At 46.7% G+C, this 24,000-nt stretch overlaps 1 protein-coding gene across 3 annotated transcripts in view; it reads left to right on the forward strand.

Moving 5' to 3' along the window:
- The window catches only part of RASGRF2 (Ras protein specific guanine nucleotide releasing factor 2), a 664,746-nt gene extending 641,822 nt beyond the window's left edge, over positions 1 to 22,924 (forward strand). For all 3 annotated transcript variants that reach the window (XM_063963919.1, XM_063963920.1, XM_063963921.1), the window contains 5 exons: positions 4,274 to 4,471; positions 8,009 to 8,088; positions 10,322 to 10,439; positions 15,444 to 15,512; positions 18,491 to 22,924. In XM_063963919.1, the coding sequence (XP_063819989.1) occupies positions 4,274 to 4,471; positions 8,009 to 8,088; positions 10,322 to 10,439; positions 15,444 to 15,512; positions 18,491 to 18,583 (558 nt within the window). In that variant the 3' untranslated portion in view covers positions 18,584 to 22,924. The remainder of the gene's footprint in view (positions 1 to 4,273; positions 4,472 to 8,008; positions 8,089 to 10,321; positions 10,440 to 15,443; positions 15,513 to 18,490) is intronic.
- Positions 22,925 to 24,000: the final 1,076 nt, after the last annotated feature.

Genomic DNA, 24,000 nt, shown 5'->3' on the forward strand with positions numbered 1-24,000 from the left:
CGTTCCAGCATGCGTTCCGCCGGGCGCATCTCCCGGCCCCGGCGCGAGGGTGCTACCGAGAGTAGCTTCCCCTTGGAACCCGGCTACTTGTGAGCATTCTGCTCCAAACCAAGGGTATACAAAGACATTTAAAGAGTCTGTATATTTGATTAATATAGCACGACTCACTTCCGGTGTTACCGGAAGTGATGTTTTGCGTTCCACCACGCCCCCAGTCATTTTGGAGGCGGGAATGGCGCCAATTCTAGGGTATACAATAGGGGCCTGTGAGGCTCATTCGGTGCTCCAGTTTCCCTACTTGATTTGACTTATGCTACACTGCTGTACTGGATGTTTTGTTGTTGTATACCTTGAAAAAGGTCCCGGTGTGGACCGAAACGTTGGACATTTCCTGGAAAACTGTGAGATAGACTTTATAATAAATATTCACTTTTTTGATTTTTGAAAATTTAATCTGGAGAGTGCTGACTTTTCCACATAGTGGAGATACTGCATGTTGTACTATGGGCCCAATCCTTTACGAGATTGGACTCTGATTGGCACCCCAGTAGTTGTCTGTATTATGTGAGAGTGCAGGGATTCCCACTGTGTATATATATATATATATATATATATATACATACACATACACACATACGGACTTGGACAGACCTTACAGACACACACACACACACACACACACACACACATATATATATATATATATATACTGTGTGTGTGTGTGTGTGTGTGTGTGTGTGTGTGTGTGTGTGTGTGTGTGTGTGTGTGTGTGTGTATTAGGAAGGCATGGGGACATATAGTACACATAATAGAATATATATATATATATATATATATATATACATAAAGATGACTGCTTGCACTCTGCAGACATCCTATGTTTCGGCCTTGCGCCCATTATCAATCAAAATATTGTGCCTGACGACGGATGCAAGCCCGAAATGTAGGAATAAAGGACGTTTTTAAACTGTTAACAAGTCTGCAGAGTGCAAACTGTCAACTCTATGCATATATTGGGGCTACCAACCCTATGAGGGCACCGTAGCAAGTATACCTGTCACCATTTGTGAGTGCCAGACTCATGGAGCTGGTTTTATATATATATATATATATATATATATATATCCTGCAAATGGGGAGGTGGCACAGTGGTCACAGCCAGTGGTGTGGTACTGATGTGAGGGAGAGGCCCTCATATCTCAAGTGCCCCGGGCCACCCAAAGACTTAATCCGGCCCTGCTTCGCCTTCTCTGGCCCCTCCGTACGGGATGCTCCCCCTCCTGGCCTGATTGACTTGAGACACCCAAGCCGGAGCAGAGGTGTGCTGCAGACCAAAGGATGGCTGTATGGAGGGGTGAACGTGAGCCTGGCCAGCAATGGGGGACTGGAGTTGGAGGGACCGGAGTGAGCGTCCTTCCTGCCCGCAGGGTGTCTCTGTGGAAAATCGCACAGGGGAAGCCAGATGACAGAGAACTGGCGGCAGATGCTGCCCGACCAGATATCATGCACAAGAACCTGCTGCTGGTGGTGCTCTTCCTGATGTTTGGCATGGAGGTCAGCTTTAAAGTTGATACAAAGATGTAATTTACCTGCTGAACCTCTGTCGTCTAGTCACCATGTTGCAGTTAATACTAATACTAGTAATGCCCCACACATCTTCCTGTCACATACCTGTTGAACCCCTGTCCTGTGTTTACGGGTTGGGGCTGATATGCCGGTGTTCGGGATGCCGTCAGTCATCCCAATGGTTAGAATTCTGACAGGAAGAAAAGTATGTTTACCCTACCCCTCAACCCTCCCTTTTAGCAGCCTAATCCTAAACCCCCCAACCCACTGCAGCCTAACTCTAATCCTCCCCGATGGTGCCTAACTCACCCTTCCTGCAGCCTAACCCTACCCATGCCCTCCTGCAGCCTAACTCTAACCCATCCCTTCTGCAGCCTAACCGACCCCTCCTGCAGCCTAACCCTACCCATCCCCTCCTGCAGCCTAACTCTAACCCATCCCTCCTGCAGCCCAACCGACCCCTCCTGCAGCCTAACCCTACCCATCCCCTCCTGCAGCCTAACTCTAACCCAGCCCTCCTGCAGCCTAACCGACCCCTCCTGCAGCCTAACCCTAACCCACCTTTCCTGCAGCCTAACCCTACCCATCCCCTCCTGCAGCCTAGCCCTAACCATCCCCTACCGCAGCCTAGCTCTACCCATCCTTTCCTGCAGCCTAACCCTACCCATCCTCTCCCGCAGCCTAACCCTACCCATCCCCTCCTGCAGCCTAACCCTAACTCACCCTTCCTGCAGCCTAACCCTACCCATCCCCTCCTGCAGCCTAACCCTAACCATCTCCTACCGCAGCCTAACCCTACCCATCCCCTCCTGCAGCCTAACCCTAACCATCCCCTACCGCAGCCTAGCTCTACCCATCCTCTCATGCACCCTAACCCTACCCATCCTCTCCCGCATCCTAACCCTACTCATCCCCTCCTGCAGCCTAACCCTACCCATCCCCTCCTGCAGCCTAACTTTAACCCATCCCTCCTGCAGCCTAACCCTAACTCACCCTTCCTGCAGCCTAACCCTACCCATCCCCTCCTGCAGCCTAACTCTAACCCATCCCTCCTGCAGCCTAACCCTAACCCACCCCTCCTGCAGCCTAACCCTACCCATCCCCTCCTGCAGCCTAACTCTAACCCATCCCTCCTGCAGCCTAACCCTAACCCACCCCTCCTGCAGCCTAACCCTACCCATCCCCTCCTGGAGCCTAACCCTACCCATCCCCTCCTGCAGCCTAACCCTACCCATCCCCTCCTGGAGCCTAACCCTACCCATCCCCTCCTGCAGCCTAACCCTACCCATCCCCTCCAGCAGCCTAACTCTACCCATCCCCTCCTGCAGCCTAACACTAACCCACCTTTCCTGCAGCCTAACCCTACCCATCCCCTCCTGCAGCCTAACCCTAACCATCCCCTACCGCAGCCTAGCTCTACCCATCCTCTCCTGCAGCCTAACCCTAACCATCCCCTACCGCAGCCTAGCTCTATCCATCCTCTCCTGCAGCCTAACCCTACCCATCCTCTCCCGCAGCCTAACTCTAAACGTCTCCTTCCTCCACAGCCTAATCCATACCTTTCCCCTAGTGCCTAACCCTAACCCCAGTACTTACTGTTGGCATTCTGGCGGTCAGGATGCTGACCATGTTCCGTTCAAATTGTGACACCATGTCTACAATTGTGTTCTTGGTCAGAATGTCGATAGTACTATTTAGCTTAAAACTAACCCTAACTGCAGCCTAACCCTAATTACATGTATCGCCATTGTTACTATCGACATTTTGAGCATGTCGATAATGTGGATATTAACATGCTGTCGATATTCTAAACATATTGACATTCTGATGTCGATATTTTGATTTATGTTGACATTCTCATGTCTAGCCTAATTAAAAACAATTCAAATAATTCTTGACTGTTTTTAAACAGTTTCGTAGAGGAACACTGGTGGGTTACCAATAGTTTGGTGACAGCGAAATTGTTAGATGTTTTCAGATAATGTGCAGACAAGTGATTTTTCTCTGCGTTATCTGCTTTCATACATGCCGAGGTTCATTGTACAGTATGTGCCATATAGTGCTGGTTATAGCGCATTTGTCACTTACCGCCTCTTCTTACATTTCCCCCTGGTAGTTTAGGGTACACCACTAGAGGCCATTCCGAGCAGAAAGCAATTCAGTCGCAGTTACACTTTGGGTTGAGAGGGCGTAACTGGGTGGTAATGGGGCGGTGCACATTGGCAAAGTTTAGTGAGGACGTGTGGAGGGTTATGCAGACTTATGTGTACCCATGTACTCAGATGTATCTTTTGGGCTGGTGCCAGTGTGCACTGATAATATCCAAGGCTATGAAACCAAGCGTACGGATAGGGGCGGCCCAACCGCAGAGATGTGTAGAACTCTGTGTACCGGTAAATATCCACAGTTAGTAGTTCCGTGCATGTAATACTTGTGTAACTACAGCAGACTAGCATGCGACTCTGCACCGGCTCCAGGATGTCTGTATGTCAGTCGGGACTGCAGGTAAATGTGACTGTCCACTGTCTTTCATATGCTTGATGTAGATATGCTTCTGGGTGTGGACGTCAGGCCAAGCTGTGCCAGTTAGGACATATATCGGGTGCTGAGGCTATGGAAAGGCTATAATCTGCCCATGACAACTATTGTATTTCTTCCTCTGCATATAACAAGTCATTTTCTAATATTTGCCGCATTTCTTCTATAGATGAGTAACCTTGTTGCCTCAGAAATCATGAGCCACCCCGATATTACCTCCCGAGCCTGCTCAATCGAGAAGTGGGTGGTGGTGGCGGATATCTGCCGCTGCATGCACAACTACAATGGGGTGCTGGAGATAACCTCAGCCTTGAACAGAAGTGCAATATACAGACTCAAGAAGACTTGGGCCAAAGTTTCAAAACAAGTAAGAAGCTACCGCTGGCAAGGGCTATATGCAGTATTCAGGTATAGGGCAAACAAGACATCATGCGGGCCCTGGTATTTTTGGGGTGTAGCCTCCTAAGGGGGCGGGACTATACCCCATTGTGGACAATGTTTGTATGGTGCATACTGTGTTCAGAGTGGGCGTGGTTATGCTTCCTTTGTACTCCTGTGACCCCTGGAATAGCTCTGTCTATATACATACACACATATACATACGTTATTTGTCAGTCTCAGAGTTGTGTTATGCAGCAGAAGAAGCGGTTTGAATTGGAACACACAATAATATCCTGGTACAGATGTGTCCTCATACATCTAGCCGCAATATGCCATGCTTCACAAGATGCCTGGCGTGAGTGAGCCATCAGGTCCCATGCAACTCTGCTAGCGTTGGCCATCTTTTTTGACGAAAATGCATCTTAATTATTATGCAATATGACTAGGACACACAAGGAGACTATTCTGATGAATCTGATATATGACACTTGTATACTGTGTGTGACTGAGTCTGTACACGGAGCAGAACAGAACTTGTATTGGAAAAAGCTGCGGCTGCTACATTGTAGCACTTCGTATACAGACTCAGTCGCACACAGATATACAATTGTCATATCAAATTTGCTACCTCTTTCATATCAAATTTATCAGCACAGTCTCCTCGTGTGTCCTAGTTGTATTGCATTGTGACTAAAGGTTGGTACACACTGGCCGATATATCGGCCGTTCTCTTGAACGGCCGATATATCGCGGGTCCGTCAGCCAGTGTGTACGGGCGATATGCCTGTGAACTCCGTCGTTCACAGACATATTGCGTCGGCCCCGCAGCACAGCCGACGGCCAATTTATCTACCGATATATTGGCGTGTCGCTGTGTGTGTACGGGCGGGCGGCTGACCGCCCGCATACATGCTGCGGCAGCCGGCGGCGATTGACAGCTGAACTGGGTGGGCGTGTGTACACGTCTGCCCAGTTCATGACGTCAGTCCCTGACGGATCGGGCAGTGTGTATGCTCAACACACTGCCCGATCCGTCCATAGATTTATCTGCCAATCAATTGATCGGCAGATATATCTATCAGTGTGTACCCACCTTAAGACACATTTTCTGAAAAAAAGACGCCAGATGCTAAAAGTTTCTCACGTGACCTGGCGTGAAAAGAGGGGCTGTTTGGCATGACTGTAACAAAGATGTATGAGGACATATCTGTAACTTGGTGATTTGTGGAAGAGGCACAAGGATCCCCATTGGTAGTCTGGAACAACAAACAGCTGTTTACAAATTGCAAGATAAGTATATGAGTTTATTTTCTGTCTGCAGGCCGGAGCATTGCAGGACTGTAGGCTTTGACATAGGTGAGATAGGTGAGAGGTTTATCATTGGGCCCACGTGGGTCCAAGTAGTAGTTGTTGAGGAGATGCGTATTTACTAAATAAAATATATAGAAATTGCGTGATTGTTTTCATTAAAATGGATGGATGTTATTATTGTTTATAAAGCACCAAAAGATTATGAGCCTAATTCAAATCTGATCGCAGCAGCGAATTTGTTAGCTAATGGAAAAAACCATGGGGGTCGTTCTGAGTTGTTCGCTCGCTAGCAGTTTTTAGCAGCCGTGCAAATGCTATGCCGCCTCCCACTGGGAGTGTATTTTAGCTTAGCAGAAGTGCGAACAAATGGATCGCAGAGCGGCGACAAAGTTTTTTTTGTGCAGTGTTAGAGTAGCTCAAAACCTACTCCTCGCTTGCGATCACTTCAGACTATTCAGTTCCTGTTTTGACGTCACAAACACGCCCTGCGTTCGCCAGCCATGCCTGCGTTTTTTCCTGGCGCGCGTGCGTTTTTTCGAACACTCCCTGAAAACGGTCAGTTGACACCCAGAAACGCCCACTTCATGTCAATCACTCTGCGGCCAGCAGTGCGACTGAAAAGCTTCGCTAGACCCTGTGCAAAACTACATCGGCCGTTGTAATAGTACGTTGCACGTGCGCCGCATGCGCAGAAGTGCCATTTTTTTGCCTCATCGCTGCACCGCGAACGAATGCAGCTAGCGATCAACTCGGAATGACCACCCATGTGCACTGCAGGTGGTGCAGATGGATGTAGTACGGCTGACCGGCGGTCAGGAGACCGCAGGTCAGCTTACCGACGCCGGGATCCCGGCGGGGAGGGGCGAGTGCATCAAGCCCCTTGCGGGCTCGGTGGCGACCTGCGGTGGCCACGGGTTCTATTCCCACTCTATGGGTGTCGTGGACACCCACGAGTGAAAATAGTCCCTGTTGGTCGGCATGCTGACCATCGGGATAGTGAGCCGTCGGGATGGTGGAGGAGGTCATGTGACTGTCGGTCAGCTGACCGCCGGTCACATGAATACCACCCGTGCAGATATAACATGTGCAGAGAGAGTTAGATTTGGGTGGATTGTTTTGGTTCTGTACAGGGTAAATACTGTCTGCTTTATTTTTACACTGCAATTTAGATTTCAGTTTGAACACACCCCACCCAAATCTAACTCTCTCTGCACATGTTATATCTGCCCCCTCCCCTGCAGTGCACATGGTTTTGTCCATTAGCTAACAAATTCTCCCTCGTGGGGGTCCACGACCCCCCTGGAGGGAGAATAAAATGCGCCACCGTGCCCGCAAGGGGCTCATTTGCGCTCGCCACACTGTCGGTAAGCCGGCGGTCGGGCTCCCAGTGCCGGTATGCTGGTCGCCGGGAGCCCGACCGCCGGCATACCATACCACACCCGCACTGCAGGGGAGGCAGATTTAACATGTGCAGAGAGAGTTATAGGCCCTACACACTGGCCGATTTTTTGAAAGATATGAACGATCTCGTTCATAAATGAACGAGAACTCGTTCATATCTTTCAGTGTGGAGACTCCAGCGATGAACGATACGCGGCCCCGCGCTCGTTCATCGCTGGTCTCCCGTCGGCTGTGCATGCAGGCCAATATGGACGATCTCGTCCATATTTGCCTGCACTTCAATGCAGCCGCGTGACGGGGGGAGTGAAGAAACTTCACTCCCCCCGTCACTGCCCCCCCGCCGCCGGGTCGCTCGTCGGCCGTATCCGCCGTCGGGCAGCTCGGCGGCGGGTCGGCCAGTGAGTAGGGCCCCTTAGATTTGGGTGTGGTGTGTTCAATCTGCAATCTAATTTGCAGTGTAAAAATAAAGCAGCCAGTATTTACCCTGCACAGAAACAAAATAACCCACCCAAATCTAACTCTTTCTGCACATGTTATATCTGCCTCCCCTTCAGTGCACATGGTTTTGCCCAACTGCTAAAAAAAAAATTCTGCTGCGATCAACTTGGAATTACCCCCTGAATTAGGCCCTATGTACTGCTGTATATTCTGAGGATCGTGTTTCAAATAAATAACATAAAAAAAGTAGAAGGCAAAGATGGCTATGCCCAAATAAGCTTATAGTCTAAGAGGTGTGAAGAACAGTAGATACATAAGGTAGTGGATATAACCATGAGTCTAACATATCATTTTATTTTATTTTATTCTTTAGACTAAAGCACTTATGGACAAACTTCAGAAGACTGTCTCATCTGAAGGGAGATTTAAAAATCTCAGAGAAACCCTTAAAAAGTATGTTTCATTGGGGAAATAAGTGAAACAGATAAACAGAACATTAGCCGTAATGAAATACTGTAAACTTTGCATAAATGTAAATGCTAATCAAAAACATTTTATATTGCAAACATGAAATTATAATATTGCTTTGTAATCATCTTATTTTGTGACGTGTGGTGAAAGTTGTTCTGCATGGACTACTGCATCCGTACCGGCCATGCTTAATAACAATGGATTGATTGCACCTGGCAAAGTTCCGTATTGCCCAAAAATCATTCATCATGTTCTGTCGTTGTATTTTTATGAAGAGACAACAGTAACAGGCAGATTCAATTTAATTTGGACTTTGGCGGCAGTGAAGACATGGGCCCCAGTTTCAGACGCCTTACCTCTGCTGGCTAAAGGAGATCACAGTATTTTATATGATAAACTGTCTTGAACTGCAGAACATAATGGCACAAGCACACAATAAATAAATAGTACACATTGAGATAACCTTATAACCAGAGACTCTGATGGTGGGGGGTGCAAAGTACTTGGGGCAAAGCCGCATTCACAGTATTGTAGGCCCTGGGCAAGCAATCACCCACTCATTCACGGTAATTAATGTAAAAACAAATCATAACTTACTGTCTCTCCACAGGGAATGGCTGTCAGCACTCTGATTGGTAGATAGCTCCAGTCATCCACCAATCAGCATTCTAGTATCATGGGGCCCTGGGCAGCTGCCCATTGGGCCTATACGTTAAGATGGCCCTGCCAGGACTGTCTTCAGGGCCAGGTGGTTGTGTATTTTAATGGCGTTGGATGGGGAGAATATCTGGGGCTCACAGCTCAGACCCATTCACACAGCCACTGCCCCATCTAAGTGGTATTATAGGCATAAGGAAACCAAGGGTATATGACCACTGGCTTCCTACTGTTCTGAACAGCCACAACGGTCATGGTAGCATGGCTCCTCCTATTGCACTGTCCTTATGTATACAAGACGCTTCCTGCAATATTACCATATTATCACACAGCCGCTGCGTACAAGGACACAGCAGCTGTGTGATCAGCGTATGTCTCTGAATCAGACCACACGTCTGGGTAGCAGTACTAAATGTATTAATTTGCATTGGTTATTTTGTGCCTCGCTATCTGTGAGTATACACATATATTGCAATATTTAGGTAATTCTTATCAAGAATATATTGTACTTCTATAATTGCGTTGGGTATGGGATGCCGGCGGCTGGGATCCCGGCGGTAAGCATACCGACGCTGGGATCCTAGCTGCTAGAATGCCAGCAGGGGGGGCGAGCCCAGCGAAGCTCATTGCGGGCTCGGTGACTCGCTGCACTCGCCACAGGCTCTGTTCCCACTCTATGGGTGTCGTGGACACCCACGAGTGGGAATAGTCCTGTTTTGCCGGGATTCCAGCTGGCGGCATTGTCACACTACGATCACTCGAGCGATGAAAAAACGTCGCTCGAGCTTGTGTAAATCTACAAAGTTTTGTGTGAAAGTACTTAGTGCATGCGCATTTTTGCCGTTTTTTCACTTAATCGCTGCACTGCAAAAATCGGCAGCAAGCGAACAACTCAGAATGACCACCGTATTACAGTACTTAGAGCTGGAACTACAGCAAATCAGAGACATTTGGGTGACGTACAGTATATAACAAATGTATTACAGTACTTAGAGCTGGAACTACAGCAAATCAGAGACATTTGGGTGCCGTACAGTATATAACAAATGTATTACAGTACTTAGAGCTAGAACTACGGCAAATCCGAGATATTTGTGTGATGTACAGTATATAACAAATGTATTACAGTACTTAGAGCTAGAACTACGGCAAATTAGAGATATTTGGGTGATGTACAGTATATAACAAATGTATTACAGTACTTAGAGCTGGAACTACGGCAAATCCGAGATATTTGGGTGATGTACAGTATATAACAAATGTATTACAGTACTTAGAGCTGGAACTACGGCAAATCAGAGATATTTGGGTGATGTACAGTATATAACAAATGTATTACAGTACTTAGAGCTGGAACTACGGCAAATCCGAGATATTTGGGTGATGTACAGTATATAACAAATGTATTACAGTACTTAGAGCTGGAACTACGGCAAATCAGAGATATTTGGGTGATGTACAGTATATAACAAATGTATTACAGTACTTATAGAGTTGGCACTAGACCAAATGTCTAAAACTTCATTTTGGTTTTTCTCTTGTCCTGTATGTTTTGCAGCTGTAACCCGCCTTCTGTACCCTACCTAGGAATGTACCTCACTGACCTAGCGTTCATTGAAGAGGGCACACCGAACTTCACAGAAGAAGGCCTTGTAAATTTTTCAAAAATGCGAATGGTCAGTTATTTTAAAATTTGGTCACTAAAATTACGACTCACCCACTATGGATAATTAGAAAAGATCAGTGTTTTAAATGGTCATACATTTATCTTCACAAATCTCCTGAAGTATTTTTAATCTATTAATGCAAATAAACATATTTGATTATTTTTCTTGTCACTTCAGACACTTTTATTTCAGTAAAGTTTAGCGTTTGCCCTCCAATTTAGGGCTGAAGAAGTCAGATTTCCAGAGCAAATTCTGCAGCAGGCTCACCATACACCTTAGTTGTCCTGATTTTCCTCTCATAAATGTTAAGCTATATTGGCTTGGTCAGGGGTAGGCAGCCTGTAGCACTCCAGCTGTTGTGGAACTATACGTTCCAGCATGCATTGCCACAGTTTTAGCATGCCCTAACAGCAAAACTGTGGCAGAGCATGCTGGGAGGTGTAGTTTGATATAAGGAGATATAAGGAAGTGATCCAGATTGAGGCTTGGAACGCACGATCCAGTGCGCATGCGCATGGCGGCGCGGGAGATCTGAATTATGGATGGTATATAAGGGGATCATCAAATAGGACATGGTCATTTGAGCTGAGGAAGCCGCTGAAGGAATATTGAGGCGGAGAAACGTGTTTTCGAGTGACTATGTCAAGAGTGAATCACTTCCAGCGTTCTGCACTACGGGGCTATGAGATTTCGGCACACAGTGTAAATTGCAATACGGGCAGTCACCAGCAGAGGGAGCCTGAGCACTGTGAGTGGAAGCATTGAACCATCTATGCCCTACACCTGGTAAATAGGTACCGTAACAGCAGAGAGCATTCAACCACTGGAGGTGATATTATAAAAAGTCTACATGGTAATTACCAGTGAAGTTAATAAAATGTGTGCACACATATAAAGTAAAAGGAGTTCAAGTGAACTTGGGACAATTCTGGAGACTAACTTACAGTATAAGTTAATACAGATTGGGATCACAGAATCAATGTCCCATGTGAGAAAGAATAAAAAGCTATTTCCTTACGTTTTACTGGGACATACTGATTAAATGTGGATATTATTCAGCTGAACTATGAATGGTTCATTTTTTAGTTCAAGCACAGAATTAGGAAACCCGACAAGCCTCTAGGGATTTTAGATGTGTCATAAATGTGTAATTAAGTTGTATTGTATTTTATTTATGCTGCAGCATTTTTTTCATTGTATATGTACATGAATTTTTATTGGTTTATGTCTAGAAATATATCTTTTTCATTAATAAAAAGATTTGTTATAAGATCAATTGTGAAATTTAATATATAGATATTCAATATTGATAGTTACAGAAATTGGGGGTGGAGGCAGCGCTCTTAGTCTACTTCTGGGATTTTTATCCTTGTTGGTACATATATTTTTAGTTTGACAGCAGCTGGACAGCCACAGGTTGCCTACTCCTGGGCTAGCTACTGTACTTCTACTGACTTGCTGTGCATCGAGGGGAGATACTTCCTGTAACTCACCCAATACAGAGCCAGGGGGTGTCGTCTCATGGTAGGAGAGACAAAGGTTTGATAATAGCAAACGGGCTATTGAGAGAGTGCAGTGGAGTTCCTGGCCTGAGAGGAATGAGGTGTTTTGCTTCTGAAAGCTACTGGTAGGATAGCGCTTCCAGTGTGTATAATGTGTATCTTGGGGCTATGTGTATCTGTCACTGTGTGGGGCAATGGGTATCTCACTATGTGCGGTAATGTGTATCTGGCACTGTGGGGCAATATGTATCTCCCCTGGGCCGGTGCTAGGGTGTTTGGCGCCCCCCTGCAAATTCTAAATTTGCGCCCTCACATATTTTATAAAGGGACAGTGCGTGTCGAAAAAAGGGGTGTTTTCTCACAAGGAAGGGGTGTGGCCACACAATAGTACCCCCATTTCAAATGTAAACCTTCCCCAGTCTCCTACCTTTCCCCTTCTTACTGTACCTATTAATATAATGAGATGATTTTTATCCCACACAATACCATACTACCTGGCCACTTTAATGATATCCCTCTGATACCCACATCAGTTGGTAAAAAAACTAGGGGGCACCAATACTTTCAAAATGGAATACTGCCCATAGCCTCTAGCTAGTGCCCAGCAACGCTGCTTATACAGACCTAGGGCCAGTCGCAGTCAGCCGTGTCCAGCCAGTACACCTGTCACCCTGTTGCTGACGATCAGCAGCCGCTGGGCAGTAGCTTATCTTTCAGCTGCTGGAGGATGATGTCAGCGTCGGCAGCTCGGGCACAGAGACAGAAGGAAGAAGATGTTCCTGAGGCTGGAGGCGGGCAGGATCTCGGAGGGGGAGTCCGCCTACAGGGGGTTCATCCATGGCAATCAGCCGGCACCCACGACGCCCTCTGCCTGCGTCCAGCTTAGCCGGGCTGGTGATGTCCGGATAATCATGTCTCCCATCAGAACGGCATAGGTGAGGGCGGCGTGGGTGCTGGGTGGACAGGAGCAGCGGACGCGAGCGCGCACCAATCAGATCTGCTCCTCCTTAAAGTCATTCCAGCTGCACAGCTTCCGCAGGTCAGAGCGGCGAGGTTGCCGGCAGAGAAATACCTTTAAAGAAACCTGAAAGCTCCGGTCGGGAAGTGTGGCTGATTTGTTCTGCTGCAGGGTAAAGGCTGCCCTGCAGATTCCGGCTTCAAGCTGCCAGTGCCTGTCACATTGACAGACGCAGCAGCGGAAGAGACAGGCGCAGCAGCAGGGATGCAGAGCAGGTAGAGCGCCTCTCCAGTCCGGCGCCTACCTGCACTGCATCCCTTTGCTGAGCGGGTAGCGCCGGGCCTGTATCTGCCACTGTGGGGCAATGTGTATCTGCCACTGTGGGGCAATGTGTATTGCACTGTGGGGTAATATGTATCTGGCACTTTGGGGCAATGTGTATCTGGCACTGTGGAGTAATATGTATCTGGCACTGTGGGGCAATGTGTATCTGGCACTGTGGGGCAATGTGTATCTGGCACTGTGGGGCAATGTGTATTGCACTGTGGGGTAATATGTATCTGGCACTGTGGGGCGATGTGTATCTGGCACTGTGGAGTAATATGTATCTGGCACTGTGGGGCAATGTGTATCTGGCACTGTGGAGTAATATGTATCTGGCACTGTGGGGCAATGTGTATCTGGCACTGTGGGGCAATGTGTATCTGGCACTGTGGGGCAATGTGTATCTGGCACTGTGGGGCAATGTGTATTGCACTGTGGGGTAATATGTATCTGGCACTGTGGGGCGATGTGTATCTGGCACTGTGGAGTAATATGTATCTGGCACTGGGGCAATGTGTATCTGGCACTGTGGAGTAATATGTATCTGGCACTGTGGGGCAATGTGTATCTGGCACTGTGGGGCAATGTGTATCTGGCACTGTGGGGCAATGTGTATCTGGCACTGTGGGGCAATGTGTATTGCACTGTGGGGTAATATGTATCTGGCACTGTGGGGCGATGTGTATCTGGCACTGTGGAGTAATATGTATCTGGCACTGTGGGGCAATGTGTATCTGGCACTGTGGGGTAATGTGTATCTGGCACTGTGGGGCAATGTGTATCTGGCACTGTGGGGCAATGTGTATCTGGCACTGTGGGGCAATGTGTATCTGGCACTGTGGAGTAATATGTATCTGGCACTGTGGGGCAATGTGTATCTGGCACTGTGGGGTAATGTGTATCTGGCACTGTGGAGTAATATTTATCTGGCACTGTGGGGCAATGTGTATCTGGCACTGTGAGGCAATGTGTATCTGGCACTGTGGGGTAATATGTATCTGGCACTGTAGGGCAATGTGTATCTGGCACTGTGGGGCAATGTGTATCTGGCACTGTGGGGCAATGTGTATCTGGCACTGTGGGGTAATATGTATCTGGCACTGTGTGTACTGTGTAAAAAGGCGACTCTGCCTGCGTACCGTGTAAATAGGGAACTCTACTGCCGTAATGTGCAAAAATTGAATGAAGGTGTGCTGAGAGACGACATAAGGGGTAGGTGATAGTGTGCTGTGAGGCGACACAGGGGGTAGGTGATAGTCGTGTTGGCACGTCCCATTTTCAGTGGCCATGCCCCTTTTGGTATGTGGCCATGCCCCTTCTGGTGCGTGGTCACGCCCATTTTTTGGGCGCGCGTCGAAGTTGATTTTATGGGTGGGTGGGGTACCGCCACTCTTCATCTTGCCCTGGGCACCGAAAACCCTAAGTACGCCTCTGGACCTTTTATGCCTCTTTCACATGAACACACATCAAGCCAGGATTTTTGTATGTCTGAAAGGCACCAACACGGGAACGCGTTCCTTGGTCGCCGCCCCTGCTATTCACCAGGGTTTTTCCCAGGACTTTCATCCCAGATAGACAACTCGGGTATAGTGTGAATGGTGTGACCCGGGATTTTACTCCCAGGTCGCACTCTGATAGGCTGTGCGGTCTGCCGGGGCTGCCTGGAGGGAGCAGCGTCCATGATACAGGGAAGGGGCAGGGGCCGTTATACAGGGAGGGGGCAGCGTCCGTGATACAGGGAAGGGGCAGGGGCCATTATACAGGGAGGGGGCAGCGTCCGTGATACAGGGGAGGGGCAGCGTCCGTTATACAGGGAGGGGGCAGGGACCGTGATGCAGGGATTGGGCTGTGGTCCATGTGTGTGATTGCTTGAGTGTGTATAAGTGTGACATGTATGTGTATGTATGAGTGTGATATGTATGTATGTATGTATGATTGTGACTTGTGTGTATGACATGTATGCAGCCTGGCAGCCCTGGTCTCAGGTGTAGTGTGAAAGGGGGTTTCCAGCAAAAACCTGGGATTTTGCTGAAGTGAAAACCCTGGGTCTGAGCAGCAAAATTCCGTCATACTGTATGTATGAAAGTGGTATTACTCAGCTGTCATGTTTGTTTTAATCAGTACAGGTTTCTCATGACAGTAAATGGAAGTTGTCCTGAGGGGTCTGCTGGAGAGTTATAACTAATCTGTCCCAAGTAACCTGTTGTTGTTGTTTCTTTTTTCCTATAGATATCACATATTATTAGAGAAATACGCCAGTTCCAGCAGACTCCATACCGAATAGAGCATCAACCAAAGGTAATCTACAATCCCATGCTCACAAGACTGATGTATAGAAAAGAAAAAAGTTCTGTGCTATAAATTTAGCAGCTCCATTTGGTTGAAATCACTATAAGTTTAGTATATGGAGCGCTCTGTGTTTTTGTGTGTGTATCAAATGCTGAAAAGAAAAAAATTACAAGTTAAAAACAATTGTGGATTTAGATGCACTTCAAAGTGCCTTTACAATGTTTAAGCTCTTTTTGGAGGGTTTGTATGAAAAGTTCCGGTTTCCTATATTGTAACCGCAATGGTATGTTCCAGACACAGTGATAAGGATCCCCAGCAGGAAGTCTAACTATCCCTACTTTTAATACAAACCCTCCAATTAACTTGTAATTTTTTTCTTTTCAGCATTTGATACACACACAAAAACACAGAACGCTCCATGGCCCTCATTCCGAGTTGTTCGCTCGCAAGCTGCTTTTAGCAGCTTTGCACACGCTAAGCCGCCGCCTACTGGGAGTGAATCTTAGCTTATCAAAATTGCGGACGAAAGATTAGCAAAATTGCGAATAGACACTTCTTAGCAGTTTCTGAGTAGCTCCACACTTACTCGGCAACTGCGATCAGTTCAGTCAGTTTCGTTCCTGGTTTGACGTCACAAACACACCCAGCGTTCGCCCAGACACTCCTCCGTTTTTCCAGCCACTCCCGCGTTTTTCCCAGAAACTGTAGCGTTTTTTCGCACACACCCATAAAACGGCCAGTTTCCGCCCAGAAACACCCACTTCCTGTCAATCACATTACGATCACCAGAACGAAGAAAAAACCTCGTAATGCCGTGAGTAAAATACCTAACTGCATAGCAAATTTACTTGGCGCAGTCGCACTGCGGAAATTGCGCATGCGCATTAGCGACTAATCGCTCCGTTGCGAGAAAAATATAACGAGCGAACAACTCGGAATGACCCCCCATATACTTAACTTATATCACAAGACTGATGTGTTTGTAGTTAGAATGTGCAGTAGGATAGGAAAACAATACGCAACATCTAGTCTTGTTGTTCACATTTGGTTTAATTGCTTTTACCAAGAGCAAAGAAAGTCAACACATTTTTCAGATCGATAAACAGAGTGGACTGTATTGATAGGCGCTATAGTATAATCCCGAGCCGTACCAGAACTGTATCACGCCTTGTGCCATCCCGGAGCTGGTAAGTGCAGCTCTGCCCGGAGTGTGCCCAGGGTGCCTCTCTGTGGGGCAGCGATGATGCCGCCCACAGAGTCCTAACCCTTAGTTACAGCCCTGGTGTAATCTGACAGACATTAGATATCATTTAAACTGGGAGTGTGTGGTATTTTGTCAACATGGCGACATGGTCCTAATGTCTACACTGATGAAATGCCAGAATGATGTGAATGTCTGCAAAATGCCCATGAAGGTCTAGTGGTGACTAACCAGCTCCAGTGCTGTCTTTTTGGGGCAGGCGGTGTCTACAGGCTGATAATCCTGTGTGGCTTCCTGCAATATGACTAATCCTAACCCTCCCCACAATGCTTAACCCTAACCTTCCCTACCCTAACCCTCCCCCTAGTGCCTAACCCACCCCCTAGTGCCTATCCCTAACCCCCCCAGTGCCTAACCCTCCCCCTAGTGCCTATCCCTAACCCTCCCACTAGTACCTAACCTATCCTCCCACTAGTGCCTAACCCTCCCACTAGTACTTAATCTATCCTCTTCCTAGTGCCTAACCCTCCCCCTAGTGCCTATCCCTAACCCTCCCCCTAGTGCCTAACTCTCCCACTAGTACCTAACCTATCCTCTTCCTAGTGCCTATCCCTCCCCCTAGTGCCTATCCCTAACCCCCCCTAGTGCCTAACCCTCCCACTAGTACCTAACCTATCCTCTTCCTAGTGCCTAACCCTCCCCCTAGTGCCTAACCTCCCATAGCCTAACCCACCCAATAATGCATAATCCTCCCCTCCTATAGCCTAACCTTAACCCCACCCCCAGTACTTAACCCTTCCATAGCGTATCCCTCTCCCTAGTCCCTAAGCCTAACTTTCCTCCCATAGCCTAACCCTCCTCTTACCTAACCCTCCCCTCTCATAGCCTAACCCTCCCTAGTACCTAACCTTCCTCTTGTAGCCTAGTGCCTAACCTTAACCCTCCCGTCGCGTAGCCTAACCCTTCGCTCCCATAGCCTAACCCACCCCCTACTGCCTAACCCTCCTCTCCCATAGCCTACCCTTAACCCTAACCCTCCCGTAGCCTAACCCTAACCGACCCCGTAATGCCTGACCCTAACCCTTCCTCCTTTATCCTAACCCTCCCGCTTGTACCTTTAGCCTAACCCTCCCCAAAGTACCTATCCCAACACTCCCCCACCATTTGTAGCCTAGTCCTCCCCCAAGTACCTAACCCCCCCCCCCCCCCCCCCGTATGTAGCCTAACCCTACCCCCAAGTACTTAACCCAAACCCGCCCCCCATGCTTATGGGGGGGTTTGGGTTGGGTACCTTACCCAAACACCCCCCCCCCTCCATACGTAGCCTAGCCCTAACCCTCCCCCTAGTACCTTACCCAACACCCCCTCCCCTGTTCATAGCCTAACCCTCCTCCTAGTAGCTAATCCAAACCCCCGTCCCGCTTACGTAGCATAACTCTAATCCTCTCCCTAGTACCTAACCCAAACCTCCCCTCTCCCATACATAGCCTAGCCCTAGCCCTCCCCCTACTACCTAACCCAAACGTTCCCCCCACCCCCGTCAGTACCTTAACCCCAATCCTCCCCGAGTGCCTAACATTTCAACAATGTTGACATCCTAATCGTTGACATTGTGAATGTTGTCAATATGACTACAAATGGACTATATGGTTTGTTAAATACAAGATTAGTGTATAGGCTGCATTCAACACTACAATACAAGCTTGTGCCCAAGATGCTTATTATGGACTTGCATAGTACATAACAGGGACATGATAAATTCTCAGTACATTTCTTTATAAAACAGGTCACACAGTTCCTCTTGGACAAGTCTCACATTCTGGATGAAGATACTCTGTATGAATTATCCTTAAAAATTGAACCCAGGCTTCCAGCATGAAGAGTTTCTATGCGTCTGTCTCGAGGCAACAGAACGTTTTCACTTCACAAACCGAATTATGCATGCCATGCCAGGCAGAGGAGCAACACCCTTTCAGTGGAAGCAGACAGTGCTGCAGGTGCTTTATAGGAAGGACGAGAGAACAGAACTTGAGCGAGAGTGACGTCTGGGCGCATTGTGCTAGTTCTATTTAAAGAGTATGCCATTAGACAAGGAAATGGCTATGTAACAGCAATGCTGACCTCACTGAAGGTTTGAATAAATACAAAGTGCAAGTGTTTGAGAGCTAAGTTACTAACTATAGTGGCAAAAGAGGATGTCGTGAACAGTATGATGTGTGCATATGGCACTGTGCTCTGAGCAGTCTGTTCACAGAAGAATGATCAGAGTTTATCCATAGGAGGGAGCAATGACTAGTCATGTGACACCATACTGTAATGTATTGCAGACTACCGCAACATAAACAACAAGGTTAATTCTTTGCATGAAGTATATTACCATAACTACATCATAAAGAGACAATAAGAAGAGATTGAGTTCCAGTTGCTACACTGGCAAGCACATAACTCATCAGCATCAACATATATTCATCATGATCAAGAGTCTTCTGTATATATGTGATACGTGCAACCAGCTGTGTCTGTGCTTTATTATTCCCCCTCTGCAATGTATGGAAGCACTGAGCACCTGGCACCACCTGAGAAGTGCTTCATTGTTTTTTCTATGTATCTACTACTAATACTGTGACTCTGCTGCCTGGAATATAAAGAACGTTTGAGTTATCTTTCATTCCTTATTTTTAAAGACATTTGCTTTTATACTGTAGTTCAACAGCCAACACTTTGTTTCTTCATTTTCCCTTACTAGGTGCATAAGTTATAATTTTTTGCAACAAAATGCAAACTGTTATATTGCCGTTTGGTTGCTTGTGTGATGAATGTATAGAGGAATTGTTTTTACACACTGAATAGATTGCTAAACATTATTTTTATGGATACTTTTTTTTTTTTTTAAACATTTGAAATGTAGGATTGCATGACGCTAGAGAATGCTGTCACGTGGTTCAGGTGACCGTAAAATCACAAAAGGAATATAATTTAAAATTGCTAAGAGACGAAAAAAATCATTCTTACCAAATAATAAATGGGTTATTTGTAGTGATGAGCGGATTCGGTTTTACTCGGTTCTCAAAACGGCATCTTATTGGCTATCCAAAACACGTGACATCCGTGAGCCAATAAGATGCCGTTTTGAGAACCGAGTAAAACCGAATCCGCTCATCACTAGTTATTTGTGATGGTCTATATCCGTTTTGCAGTCTTCACCTTGGAGTTTGCATTGGTGCTGTGTGCTAAGAGGCCTGGAATCTGCTGTATATGCCAAGAGAAGAAAAACATTCACCTATTAATGTTAAACAATTGAGCTGCAACAAAGTCAAGCTGCTGGTTGCTCAACACAATTATGTGGGGTGGACTTTTTCGGAATTTAGACAGCATGCAGTGAGCAACTTGGATGTTCTGTCAAAAAAGGGGAGGCAAGTGCAATTCACTGTTGCAAATCCTGTCATATAATTTGTTACTACTTTAGTTCCACTTTAAATACGTTTAAAAATGGACACACTTCAATGAGCCTGTTATAATCAGGAATCTATATTTATTATATCCATGGCCACTTAAAGGGCTGTATCAATATTCTGGAGAAGGCAGGCTATTCATTCAAAAGCAATTAGTGATTATTTCTTTCTTTTTTTCAGCCCAAATATGACGGTTTGTTTGACGTCATATTTGGGCTGAAAAAAATGAACATTAATACATATTTAGTGTGGCTTTTATTGCATGTTGAATATATTTTGACAGACATAATTCTTACTTGGTATCAACATTTGTATTGCTGATGCCACATGACATAACTCTGGGAGACTGTGCTATAAATCACCTTAGTACAGTTAAATGAAGTATAAACATAAACAGATTGAGGTACAGTTAAACTTATGTCTATTGGCAGAGAGTATATTGCGTGTCTTCCACCGCCATATGGCTGGTGCAGTCTTCAATGTTGCAGATGATGGTGCGCTCTAGTATGCGCCACAACGGAATAGCGCAGCTGCAGGTGGGCATCTCAGTGGGCTGGTAATCACTCACGGCATTTACATAAAGGCACAGATACTTTTGTGGAAAAAGACGCTGCATCTGAATCAGGCAGCGGGCTTTAACTAAAACGTCTACAAATGATAAGTGGTTGTTGCCCGGATTCTTTCATTTTCTAGGATGCAATATAGAAATAATAGCTAGAGGCAGCACCACTTTTCATTTAGGAAGCTTAAGTAAATCTACCGCTAAGGGTCTGTGGGGGTAATTCAGACCTGATCGCTGCTGTGCGTTTTCTCATAGGCTGCGATCGGCTCTGCACTGCGCATGTGTATGCACCGCAATGCGGAGGCGCGATGGACCGCAGCAACGGGGATCGCCGGGCAGTGACGGGATGGTGTGAAAATTCCGAAAGCACTGACGATCGCAAGGAGATTGACAGGAAGAGGGCGTTTGTGGGCAGGAGTGACCAGGCATTTGGAGGGAGGGTTTCTGACATCGGCTTCGGCCCCGATCATCGCAGCAGCAGAGTAAGTCCTGGGCTGAGCAGAAACTGCACAAACTTAGGTTTGTGCAGTTCTGCTACAAATGTGTTTGCACACCTGCACACAGCAAACACCCTCCACCTGTAGGCAGGCGACTACCTGATCGCAGGGATGCAAAAACCACACCCTAGCGATCAGGTCTGAATTAGGCCCTTAGTTACTGGAATCATGACGCATGTCTTGTGATTGTAGAATCTGTGTAATTCAAGCTTAGTACTACATATTTACACATGTTTACACCCTAGGAACATCTCCATTGGTAATAACAAGTCAGCATGTATTTACAGTGAGTTACATATGTCTACTTTATTTATTTTACCCTTTCTAAGTAAGAAAGTATTTGAAATAGAAATTCTTGCATTAATGTCTTAATTAGTTATTCCACTAATAAATATCAGATATTCACAGCTATGAGACCAAAACTTGGCATCCGCAGAATGCATACTGTATATACTTAGCTTGTGTGGTATAGTGAGAAACCCTGCACCCACCATATACGGTGCTGTGCTTTGCTGAAATGAACATCCACATTCTATCAAATATGATTCCACACACTCGCCATGTGTCTGCATGGGTTACGTTTGTGTGACCGGCGGTCAGGAGACTGCCAGTCACAATACCGGTGCCGGGATCCCGGCATCTAACAATCCCGCCGGTCAGCATGCCGACCAACAGGGACTATTCCCACTCGTAGGTGTCCACAATACCCATAGAGTGGGAATAGAACCTGTGGTGAGCACAGCGAGCCACCGAGCCTGCAAGGGGTTTCGTTGCGCTCGCCCCCCGCCAGCATTCTAACTGTCGGGATCCCGGAGGAGGTATGGTCACGCATATCCAACCTGCTCAGCATATCAATCCCTTCCCATGTTCTTCATATATCCTTGTGCCAACATAATGTTATCCCTTGCATTGCAACCCTATACCCAGTATATACAACCCAATGCAGTTCTACTATCAGTTTCCTCTTACCTGTCATCCCTTTCTGTGCAGTGGTGAATGTTCTCTTCATACTAGCAGCGATGGGTTCATCCTGCAATTGTGGAACGCCAGTGAAGAAGATGCACTGCAACTCCATCCCATACATCTGCTGGGCTTTTCTCCAATGAAATTGATGGACCACCCAGAACTAATTGTTATTTTGGAAACTGCAGCATAAAAATACGGGTGTGGTATGGCTGACCGATGGTCTCCTGGGATCCCGGCGGGGAGGGGCGAGTGCAGCAAGCCCCTTTGTGGGCTCGGAGGCGACCTGCGGTCACCACGGGTTCTATTCTCACTCTATGGGTATCGTGTCGTATAGAGTGGAAATAGTCCCTGTTGGTCAGCATGCCGACCGTCGGGATAGTGAGGGGGCGGGATTTTGGGGGAGGTCACCGCCGGTCACATGAATACCACCCTAAAAATACAACACCCATATGTGATATCACAGTGATTCATATAACATCAAAATATCTACAGTATGTGTACTTTTACCTGATTGGTACAAACATGAATAGCTCAGCTCCTATAACGTAACCTACATAGAACATAGTTACAGTTAGTGTGACTGATATGCCATGATTATGTAATATGTTATTTATTATTCGTTCTAAACATGATTTTATTTCTGCTTGCCAAGGAAAATGTTTTGTATCAACCCACTGACATCTGTATATGTGTTATATGTATATAATAAAACCTACAGGACTGGGCAATATGTGTACTGCAAACTAGAGCTTTGGTTGTTTTCTTGGGGGGTGAATAGTTACAGTATATAGTGAGCATTTCATTACTGGTTGCTCACAGACATCAAGGTTTAAAATGGTCTACCTGCAGCATGGTTTACACAGTCTGCGGACAACTTGCCAACACTGTCCCGCTTGGCTGTACCATATGTACATGTAGACAGCACATCCACTGTGTCCTCCAAGCCACACCCAACCGGTATTGTCACTGCTGGACTTCGTCAAGGAGTGTGACTGTGGAAACCGTGCTGCAGGCGGACCATTTTAAAGATGTATGCGAGTAATGTTAAGGGCCCCATACACTACAGTAATATGTCGGACCCTGAAGATGCATAAGATTTCCCTTGAACCGCCCGGCAGCTTCCCAGGCGGCAGGATCGCATACGATACATCATATGCTATCCTTTTGCATACAATGTATCGTATGCGATCCCAGCCATGCGTGTGGGATCCGAGATATCTTTAGTGCAGCACTTCTGATCTAGGGATCGGAAGTAAAGCACATGCGATTTGCCCGTTTTCATCCGATTTATCGGCCCGGAACGTCGGAATCGGATGAAATCAGGCATTATCTTACTAGTGTATGGGGCCCTTAACAAAGTAAAGTTTTGAATTGATTTAATCTCACGAAGTGCGCCCTCTGTTTCTGCGCTTTTATGTACTGTAGTATGCCTCCATCTATAATAAGGAACATGTCATAGATCAGAAGCAAAGTCCACACTAGTATCATCTTCCAGCCATCCTTTGATGTAAAATAGCAGCAACATTTCACTGGTTTTATTATATACAAAAGTGGATCTTTATGTAAACACCGGGCCTGATTCAGAGATGTATGATCATTTGATGTTAATGCAGATCTGGGTCTGTAATGTCACTCACAGTGCCCCAAAAGCCGCACAATGAACATGCTGCTGGCGTTCAGGAGTGACAAAGGGCAGCGTTCCAGAAAAAGGGGGCATGTCGGTCCTGTTTTCTGGGCGTGCTGAAGACGTGGATGCATCCTTGGATACTGCTTCACTGGCCCTAGGTGCGTGATTTTATCGGACTTCCTGAGTAACCTG

Source organism: Pseudophryne corroboree, chromosome 1 (genome assembly GCF_028390025.1).
Source record: "Pseudophryne corroboree isolate aPseCor3 chromosome 1, aPseCor3.hap2, whole genome shotgun sequence".
In the NCBI taxonomy this organism is placed as follows: domain Eukaryota; kingdom Metazoa; phylum Chordata; class Amphibia; order Anura; family Myobatrachidae; genus Pseudophryne; species Pseudophryne corroboree.